The sequence below is a fragment of the Argentina anserina genome, chromosome 3, assembly GCF_933775445.1.
Source record: "Argentina anserina chromosome 3, drPotAnse1.1, whole genome shotgun sequence".
Lineage (NCBI taxonomy): Eukaryota > Viridiplantae > Streptophyta > Magnoliopsida > Rosales > Rosaceae > Argentina > Argentina anserina.
Genome location: NC_065874.1, coordinates 24,783,740 through 24,794,448, shown reverse-complemented (window position 1 = coordinate 24,794,448; position 10,709 = coordinate 24,783,740). Strand labels below are relative to the sequence as shown.

Genomic DNA, 10,709 nt, shown 5'->3' with positions numbered 1-10,709 from the left:
GGTGGGCCGATTAAAATGAATCCATTTAAAAGCCCTTGCAATCCCACAAAAAAGCTTCTAACCCCAATTCCTGTAATAGGATCATGTACTGACTTTGTGCAGCAAACCTGTAGCTGCAAGCATCTAATAATTTTTCTAGTAGCTAGGGAGGTGAGAGGAAGAGCAAGAGTAAAAAAAATCCTCATTTTGGAATTTTGAGGTGGCATATGTATTTGGTTGAGAATGAGCTCATCAAGATGGTACTAATTTTATTGGTTTCAACCATATCACTTATAGCTATTGCGCACCAACTTTTAATTTTGTCAGAATTTACCATTACGTACTCCCTTCACCAATGAAAGCATCACTGCATGCGTCTGTCCTTCACAAAATGATCAAACAAATATAATTTGTACTTGGCCACCCATCCTTCGTTAGTATCGTGAGCTCAAATATATATATATATATCTTTTTTTTTGATAGATGATTAGTACCATTTGTGGAAAAAGAAAAACAATTCAATATAACACAAACACATACAATATATGTAAGGCTAACTGTTTTAAATTTTTAACTTCTAGATCCGGCGGAAGTGGGTAGTGAGGGTTTTGGCCAAGAGAAAGGTGGTTGGTTAAAGCAGTAGATCATCAGAATGGTCAATTTAGCAGTAACTTCTTCTAGTGATGACATGCTGATGGGTGAAAACACGAGGGATGCAGGGAGGGAACGAGGGCGAGCAATCGGGATTCTTGCGAAACCCTAAATAGAGAGCGGCTTGAGTTTCGGTCTAGGAAGAGAAGTCCATAGAAGCACATAAACTGAATTTATTAAAAGAAAAACACAGGTACAAAATTAGTATATAAGAAAAAGAAGAAAAAAGAGAAGGTAATCCTACTAAATCCTTATTTCCATAAATCATTTTACACCATTTGACCCAGATAAACCCCAAGCTGTGTGGGGCAAGGACCCCACAAACAGAGAGCACCAAAATCCTCACTCTCACTGCCTCTCACATTATCATCTTCTCATTTCCACTTCACCACCAACTCAGCCATGGCCGCCCACTCTATGATGCTCTCCACCTCCTCCTCCCACACTCTCTTCGCCCATATCCAAACCCCACCAACTCTCCGCTCCTCCTTCCACGGCGTCTCCCTCAAGCTCCCAATCAAATCCGTGTCCCTCTCCGCCGCCGCAACCGCCCCTAGGCGCCTTGCCGTCGTCGCCGCCACTAAAAAAGCCGTCGCCGTCCTCAAGGGCACTTCCGCCGTCGAAGGCGTCGTCACCTTGACCCAAGAAGACGGCGGTACCTTTCGTCTTGCTCCTCCTCCTCCTCCTCGTCTTTTGCTTCCTGCATACTTTTAATTGCTTACCGGAATCGAAATGAGATTGCGTAGCTGTGATGCTGTATTGGATTTTGTTACTATCAGATTGGTTTTAGTTACTATAACTTATGCCATGTACTCTGAATTTGAGTTACTATAATATTGATTAGCCTTTTAGAGTGGGAAGATTGATGTGATATGGTAATGGAGGTTTTAGTGGTTTAGAGCTGGGGTTTGGTCCTGCATTGTTCAGCTTAGATTAATAGGAGGTATAGACTTCATTTCTTCAGAATCTGAACGCGGGATAGTCAACTTTTCCGAAGTTTAATAGATTTGATGTAGTGGAATGCATCTTTAATCCTACGAGTGCGTGCTTCATTGTGTGTCTGAGATTTGGGCTGTAATTCTTATCTTGTTGCTTCTTCTGGGTTTGATATCATTTTGAAGTCTAAGAAATGAAAATGTGATAGAAGTTATCGTCGTGAAAGGTTTCCTGGTTTAGAACCGGACATATTCCTACTTGTGAATGTATATTTCTAGTCTTAAGCTGTACTGACTGACAATTTGTATTAGAGACTGTTAACCTTTTCAGATTTAAGTAATTATTTGAATTAGTTAATTATTCGGGTGCCGTTTAAGCACTTCCTTCAATTGTGAATGAGCGGTCTGAATTCCATGCGCAAACACTTATTCTTTCTGGTGAATCAATTATTGGGATTCGTGTGGGGAAATGACTGCTCAATCTGTCTTTGTTGTGTTTTTTTTTAGGTCCGACAACTGTTAATGTTCGTATTACTGGACTCACTCCTGGGCCTCATGGGTTCCACTTGGTGAGTGTTTTGCTTTTAGCTTTCTTCTTTTTTCAGTCTCTAGATTGGTAAAACGTGTTGTGACAGAGCGTTTTCTTTCTTGTGTAGCATGAGTTTGGTGACACGACAAATGGATGCATTTCCACAGGTCGGTTTGATATCTCATTTAAGAGATATTGGTTATGTTTGTGTTTCAGTTGATGAAGCTTTCTTTATGATACATTTTTAAAGTCACTGCATTTAATACAGTTCCTTATCATCTTGAATTTCTTAATATTAGGACCACATTTCAATCCTAATAACTTGACTCATGGAGCTCCTGAGGATGAAGTCCGTCATGCGGGTGACCTGGGAAACATAATTGCTAATGCTGATGGTAAGTCATTTTTTTTTCTCTGAATTTCCTCGACTTTCTGAAAATGCTCAACGCATTGAGATATGTGTGGTGGGAATGCAGGAGTGGCAGAGGCAACAATCGTGGATAGCCAGGTAATATTAGAACCCAGAAAATGACTTCCTTTTATATTTGACTTATATGCTTGTATGTAGAAATAATCGCACCTAAATCATTCATAAATAGGCTTTGGCAAATTGCAACATTTTTAATGTTCAGGTTTGAACTTAAAATTATTAGTTTGGTTTGTGCTGTGTAAATGTGTAGATACCATTAACTGGTCCTAATGCTGTAATTGGAAGAGCCTTGGTGGTTCATGAACTGGAGGATGACCTTGGAAAGGGTGAGTATGTAATGTTATTTGTGGAAGAAAGCTTTATCATTCAAATCGTATTGTGTATAGTTGTAATTTTTCATTATTGATCAACTTTTTTTGGTGTTTGATATCAGTGCATTTTATAAATAAGTTACTTTTCCCGCCTGTCTCCATTCTAATTTTTTTATCACCACGGGTGTGCATCTGTAGGTGGACACGAACTCAGTCTAAGCACTGGCAATGCGGGTGGACGATTGGCTTGTGGTAAGCAAGCAGTTTTATTTTAGCATTTATCTATTTTTTAAGTACATTTGTGTTGTTTCCTATTTGAAAATAGCATTTGGCAACTTGGCTGTTTCTTTATCTAATTGTGAGATGTAACACCATTAATAATTTGGAGGAATAACTTTTCTAATTAGGGAAACTAGGGTTGTTGTCAAACGATTTGACCCTGTTAACACTGTTAATTGGTCATACATATTCCTGATTATTTTCAGTAGTTCTTTAGGCTTAATTTGATTATTAAACTGAAATAGTGCACTAGATATACAGTATACTGGCAGAAAAGATTGTACTTTTTTTTTAATTTTTAATTTATAACAAACAGCTTTCTATTAAAACAAAAGGCAACATACAACAAGCAAGCAGACAACGGATACCCCTTTGAAGGGACAGCATATAACAGAGGTTTAGCAGCCCATCTGTTAAGGGTAACTCAAGGATTAGGCTTTTAGAGCTTAGACTACAACTGCTTGCCAATTAAGAATAATAGAAGATTTTTGATTTCAATGATGGCTTTATAGGAACTGTTTGTAGTGAATCGGTCAACAAATTAGTCAGAGAAACAGAATAAACACAACAAACCAAGAGAAACAACCACAAAGAAAAAAACACAAGAACACATATTTAAGGTGGTTCAGCAAATAGCCTTACCTACATCCACCGGACAGAAGCACACTTCCACTATATTAATAATGGGTACACAAAAAAGACTAAGAAAATGAATACTCTTCTCTTCCTATCTTTCTCCTCTCTGCCCTCTCTCACCCTCTAACCGAGAATGAAACACATTTTGCTCTTTGTCTATGTGATGCCTAAACCTAGAGCATAACCCATCCTTATATAACCATAAGGACAAACATGTTTCCTCACCAAATAGGAATCCTATTCCTAATAGTGGTAGGCTGTAAAGCCCCCTCCTTCTACAAGTAAACCATCATCAATAAAGATTCCATATCCTTACCGGAACACCATACTCTAAGAAACCATCTTAGGAAAAACACATGGGCTGGAAAACCCAACAATCTCCCCCTCCAAACCATGAGGGAGGTACACCGGCGCGACTCCATCACCGGGAGTCCGCCCAAGCTGACTTGATGCAGAACTATGTGGTTGGAGCATGCATCTCCCCCTGATCAGGCTCCCCCTGATCGAACAACTCATCACCATGTCCCTGTTGGTGGAACAACTCTTGACCATCTTCACCCTGGTTAGAAAACCCATTGGAAAAGGACATTTGAGACCACTTTTCCAGAACGCCTTTCTTCCTTATATGGTCGTCACCTTGACGCCATATGTCCGAAGAAGTATCACCCATTGCACTCAAGTCATCTGTATACACCAAGTTATGTGTCTTGTACAAGGAACGGCAAAACTCTCCACTAGCAACGTCAAACGATCGATTCGTAAGGTTCCACTTCCCATCACCAATAAACTGGTGGAAACCTTGCATGTCAAGAGCACTTGCAGACAATATGTTGACACGTAGATTTGGAACGTGCCTCACATCCTTCAATGTCATATGGTAACCCAGATTAGTCTCGATGCAAATATCTCCTATTCCCGAAATCTTGGAGTAGCTTGTATTGCCCATCTTTAACATCTCAAAGCCGCATGCCTTGTATGTAGAAAAGAGCTCTAAGTTGGAACTAACACGACAACTTGCACCCGTATCCACGAACCAATCATGACATTTGTCACCCACATATAGACATTCTTGTAAAGTAAGAAGCTCATTCGAAACACAAGCAGAATAACCATTATCTTCATCTTGGTACTTGCTTTTCTTTTTGTTTTGTTTCCACTTTTGACACATCCGCTTCATGTGGCCCTTCTCGCCACAATAGTGACAATCACCACTAAACTTTTGACTCGAATTCTTGCCTTTACCCTTCACATAAAAGGCTCTTGCGTGCTCATTGTCTGTGTCAACACTTTTTCTTCTTTGTTATTCGTTAAGCATGGTATATTTAACGGTATCCATAGACAATACACCATTAGACGCATAATTACTCAAGGTCACCATGAAAGTTTCCCAACTATCCGGCAAAGTTCCTAGCAGCAGCAATGCGAGTAGCTCATCATCAATCTTCATACCCATTGTCGACAACTGGTTGGTCACATTCTAGAAATTGTTCAAGTGCACAGCTACACTAGTATCGTCATCAAACTTCATGTTGACCATCTCTTTAATAAGGAATGCTTTCTTCGCAGCGGTCTTCTTCTCAAAGAGACTTCAATATCTTCCAGAGTTCTTCCGCATCAGTTTTTTTTGACACATGGTGAAAGACGCTATCATCAACCAATTGTCTTATCGTACCAACTGCTTTCCGGTGCAACTTTCGCCACTTCTCATCAGTCATATTGGTTGGCTTTGCAGCCACACCCTCTATGGCCTTATGCATATCCCTACAATACAGGATATCCTCCATTCTTGGCTTCCACGTCACCCAATTCTTGTGGGTGAGTTTGATCATTGTGCCTTTCACATCATCATCCATTCTGACAACACTGATTCAGCCGAACCCAACCTTCAACCAGGCTCTGATACCACTTGTAGTGAATCGGTCAACAAGTTAGTCAGAGAAACAGAACAAGCACAGCAAACCAAGAGAAACAACCACAAAGAAAAGAACACAAGAACACAGATTTAAGGTGGTTCAGCAAATAACTTTGCATACATCCACCGGACAGAAACACACTTCCACTATATTAATAATGGGTACACAAGAAAGACTAAGAAAACGAATACTCTTCTCTTCCTATATTTCTCCTCTCTGCCCTCTCTCACCATCTAACCGAGAATGAAACACAGTTTGCTCTTTATCTATGTGATGCCTAAACCTAGAGCATAACCCATCCTTATATAGCCATAAGGACAAACATATTTCCTCACCAAATATGAATCATATTCCTAATAGTGGTAGGTTGTAAAGCCTCTTCCTTCTACAAGTAAATCATCATCAATAAAGATTCCATATCCTTACCGGAACACCATACTCTAAGAAACTATCTTAGGAAAAACACATGGGCTGGAAAACCCAACACTGTTAGTCTCCGGCCAAGGTTTACTCCTTGGGACCATGTTTGGCCTTCCTACTATTGCCATTTATTACTCTGGTTTTGGGACTTGTTCTGAAATCGTGCTTAAGTTCAGAGACTAAAGCTACAGAGTACTGTATATATGAGTTCTTTGCAAGTTAAGAAAAAACTAAATTATGGCAACTAAGATAGCCTTGATGTTTCTTTGTGAAGTTTAGATTATTCTTTTAATTTCTATGGAAAGTATAAGTTTGTCTGTGGTCTGTAGTTTTATTGTTCAATAGAGACGATGCACTGCACTCTATTCCCCTAGGAAAAACAGCACTAGCTTTTACAAAAGGAAAGAGTTAAAAAAAAAAAAGTCCTCTCACTTAAAATGTGTTATTGTATCCTTAAAACAAAAGTGTGATTGTATCCTCTTGTGCCTTTCGTAATCACATGATTTGATTATCATCCAACAACTTTAAAACATAACTCAATCAAGCGTATGAATTGTATAATAGTAGATATTAGTCAATATTCATTTGGGTCGGTGTTTTCTTGGATTGGTATGTATTACAAGTTCAGCGAATTTGGTCGTGTTTTAAATTATTTACAATCTTGGAATTTTGATACACACACACATAGGGATTTTCTCAGGTGAGGAGGTCCACACCAATGATTTTGGTGCGGATTTCCATTTTTGCACAACTTTTCGATCAAATTTCTCATCTCCACCGTTTAGCATCTAGATAATATTGTGTACATCATTTTTGCAAAATTTCAGCCAATTTGGTAATCGTTAAGGCCCTGAAGCTGGGAAAACAAATGGACCAACTGAATTTTGTCAAACTTTAACCGTTCATGTTTATAACAGAAAAACGCAATTTTAAGGGCCTTAGCGAATACCAAATTGGCTTAAATTTTGCAGAGATGATTTACACAATATTATCTAGATACTAGACGGTGGAGATGAGAAAATTCGATCGAAAAGTGGTGCAAAAATGGAAATCTGCACAAAACGATTGATGCGGACCTCTACAGCCAAGAAGGCATGTATATATATATATATTGTTATAAATTACATCCAATCAGCAGCCTCATGTGGGCATACATGAATTTGGCAAAAGTAATCCATAATGTAAATGTTTAAGATCGATAGTAGTGACGATGTCTAATACTTGTATCTTATCGTAAACATTACTACGAAAGCCTGCTTGACTTGTGCACAGTAATCAAACACCTTTCCCTTCCTTTTCTTGCTAGGCTGGCATAGCATATGTACTAGAGTACTAGAGCTATATTATCCACAACCTTTCAATGAGGAGAGAGTTATACTAGCAATTAAGTGACCTAGAATCAATGAACAATAGTTGACGGACAAAAAAAGTAATTGGATTTGCTTGAAGGTCATTCGAGTTTCACATTTGTCACTCGATATGAATATCTAAAACTAGATGACTTGTTTCTTGTTTCATGTTGACAATGAGATGATAGATAAATAAGATTTAGAAAAGTATATAATCAATTAGTATTTTTGGAGTCTTTCGGTTGCTGTATATATTCTGTGTATTACACTAATATGTAGATGTTTAAATTTAGGTGCATGTTCTTTGTATTGGGTTATGTTTTAATTTCTACATATTCTCTTTGGGCCCCTCTCCTATTGGCCTTTTTTTCTGTCAAGTCTGCCTTCAAAGCTCAAACTTCCTTCTTGCATGCGGGCTCCTCCGGAAAAATTATGATTCATTTCATTCCGATTAAGCTCCCTTCCTATTAATCTGGAAATATACAGATGTACAAAAAAATCAGTAAAAAAACCAGGATCAATTTAAAACCTCTAATTGTTTCTGCTAGACAATGTCAGTGATCGATGTTTAGACTAGCGATACATGAAGCCATGAATGGGTCATTTAATGTTTTGTGTTCTAGTATGATTTATTTCAACTTCTCAAGAAATTTCTGAAAAATTGTGGTGTGATTTCAAGAACCCTTGTGTAATCATGGAATTCCCTTTCCTCTTCCTTCCCCCTCCCCGTTCCCCAAAGATTATGACTTTAAAATTCACCCTATACACCTTAATGGGTTGCCTACATTATTATATTTGGCAATTGACACCATATCTTAGGTATTACCATGTTACCTGCATTGGAGTACCTATTTGGGTTTGATCACAAATTGAGAAAGAGATGAGTTGCTGTTGCAACCCAATGAAATCCAAGAGGTTCTCAATTGGCCAACATGAGCAATATCAGCATGCCATGCCTAGCATGATATTCAGATTAAGTTGCTATTCAGACCAGGCCTCAGTTGCACAACCTGAAGAGAGGATTGATGCAGCACACTCACTGCATAGACACCAGGTTCAAAAAACTTTAATTTTTTGAGGATGAACACACAATGTTTAGAAAAAAGGATTCACTCCCAGATTTCTCACCTTAATATAGGCTTCTCATTTTGTCTAGGGCTACCCAGAACACTTTGATTTAGGAATCTCTCCCAGGTTTCTCACCTTGATCCCATCACAGGAAAACTCAGATAATACTCCGATAATTCTTTTTCAACATAACATATTCAGCCAATCGACACCTACACTCAAATATACAAGTGCAGATAACTGATATTAACTACCATTAGGGGCTCATTAGGGCTCTTATATATCCAAACCTAAAGACCTAATAAAGGACGACTTTTAACTCCTACTGTAATGAAATCTGAAAACACAATCAGAAATTCGAAAGTAACGCAAAGCGTAAGAGACTTCTAGGATCAGACTCAGCTTTCCTTACAAGCTTCTAAATTCATTAATCAAGCCCTATGGAAAATGAATGATTAGGAGCTCTCCTTTTCCATTTCCTTTGTTGAAAAACTTTAACAGGTTTAGCCATGATGTTGTCATTAAGGATTAAAGAACACTTTTTTGCGAAAAGCTGTACTGAGCTGAACCAAATGAAAGAACCCCATGTTGCAGACGACATTGCTACTGATGAGAAAGGACTGGGGGAAAGGGACAAAATGACACATGCATATGCACCAATTTGTCATTTTAAAGGCACCTAAGGAGGGTGATGAACCTCATTCCAGGTTTAAGGTGGCCAATTGAATCTAGCAATGCTTGTGCTTTGGACATTTCTTCAATCCTAGAACCAGTTCAACCCTTACTTTAGTCCCAACACCATTTAACAATGCCAGGAGGAAAATAATATCTAAAAGTTATTGACCTTTGTGGCTCCTCACTCGACCAGAAATCCACTGATTCCTAGTCATTCCTTTTTCCACCTCCTATACATATAATGTGTCTCCATGCCCTGGCCCATCACCTTAATTCTACTTGGATAACTAACTGAAATTTGAGTTTGGCTCCATGCTTTTCTTTTGTGAGCTGTAACTGAGTACAATTTTCCAGAGGCACATACCAAGTATGAGGAAGTTAATTTATAACATAAGTGGGCTTAAGAGTTATTATCATGTTGACAATGGATCAGATGATAGTGAAATAAGAATTAGAGATAATCATTTAGATCAGCTGGCGTCTTTCTTTTGTTTTGTGTCCTCCAGATGGTTCACTTAAGATGCATTTTTTGCATCGGTTCATGGTTCAGTTTTTCTAGGGTGATTAACCTTTAAACTTTTAGGTATACTTTTGATTCATGTTGGATATATAACATGGTTAAATTTGTCAAATCAAAATCATGCTTTTGTGTGTATCATAGATAACATTTTGGTGCTACCGTTCTGTAATACATAATTTCAATGAATTAAAACAACATATAGTTAAACTTGATCATGCTTTTGTTGTGTATCATACATTACGTTTTGGTGCTACCATTATGTAATACATAATTTCAATAAATGAAATAAGTTATCCCATTTGGTTCAAGTTAATTTGATCATGTTCCCCTGCAAGAACTGCCGCATATGTATGGAATTTTCGGGTGGGACATGATATCCTTAATTTCTTCAACTTCTAATTCAATAATTTTGTGTGCAGGTGTGGTTGGTTTGACTCCAGTGTGAGAATAATGTTTCTTCATCGAAAGCAGTTTGGCATGTTGAATTGGCTGCTTCTGTTGCAAAAAAAATCTCATATAGAGCTTTGATCTATTGAGGGTGTAATGTAATATATACTATGGACATTGGTAGTTACGTTTATGGAATAATTTTACCTCAATAAATTTCAGTTTCATTGCATTGCCATTGAGGCAGGTGCAGTACACAATATACTGCTGGGAGTTAGATGAATTAGACGAAAGAGCCTAGTTTGGAAGTCTGGCATTGAGCCCTTATGCTTTCTGTAGGGATATGGAAGACTTCCTCCCCCAAGCTTTTATCCTTAACTACCACTGAAAACAAATAGCTTGGGTGCCAAAATATAGATGGTGATATCCAAAGCTAACACAATCAACTCGGGTAAAATACTTGCCCACGGATTGGGGTCACATGATTGGGGAAGTAAACCGAGGATGTTCTACACTAAAAATACATACAGCTAAATATCCAAGCAATCACTGGTACTCCAGAAATTTGAACTTTATCAAAGTGTTCACCTATTATGTTATTACTATCAAATATTTGGCCAATAGCTT

The 10,709-nt window shown here is 38.2% G+C and overlaps 1 protein-coding gene across 1 annotated transcript; it reads left to right on the top strand.

The window, feature by feature from the left end:
* The first annotated feature begins 991 nt into the window (after positions 1 to 991).
* LOC126786212 (superoxide dismutase [Cu-Zn], chloroplastic) lies at positions 992 to 10,344 on the top strand. The gene is made up of 8 exons (XM_050511972.1): positions 992 to 1,285; positions 2,073 to 2,134; positions 2,222 to 2,261; positions 2,394 to 2,489; positions 2,571 to 2,602; positions 2,775 to 2,850; positions 3,034 to 3,087; positions 10,115 to 10,344. Exons 1-8 carry the CDS (start codon positions 1,033 to 1,035, stop codon positions 10,138 to 10,140), a joined length of 639 nt encoding a protein of 212 aa, XP_050367929.1. The 5' UTR covers positions 992 to 1,032; the 3' UTR covers positions 10,141 to 10,344.
* The last annotated feature ends 365 nt before the right edge of the window (positions 10,345 to 10,709 follow it).

Coding starts and splice junctions, on each gene's coding strand:
- LOC126786212 (XM_050511972.1), top strand. CDS start 1,033: ATGGCCGCCCACTCTATGATGCTCTCCACCTCCTCCTCCCACACTCTC. Junction 1,286..2,072: donor CTTGACCCAAGAAGACGGCG/GTACCTTTCGTC, acceptor GTTTTTTTTTAG/GTCCGACAACTGTTAATGTT. Junction 3,088..10,114: donor GGGTGGACGATTGGCTTGTG/GTAAGCAAGCAG, acceptor TTTTGTGTGCAG/GTGTGGTTGGTTTGACTCCA.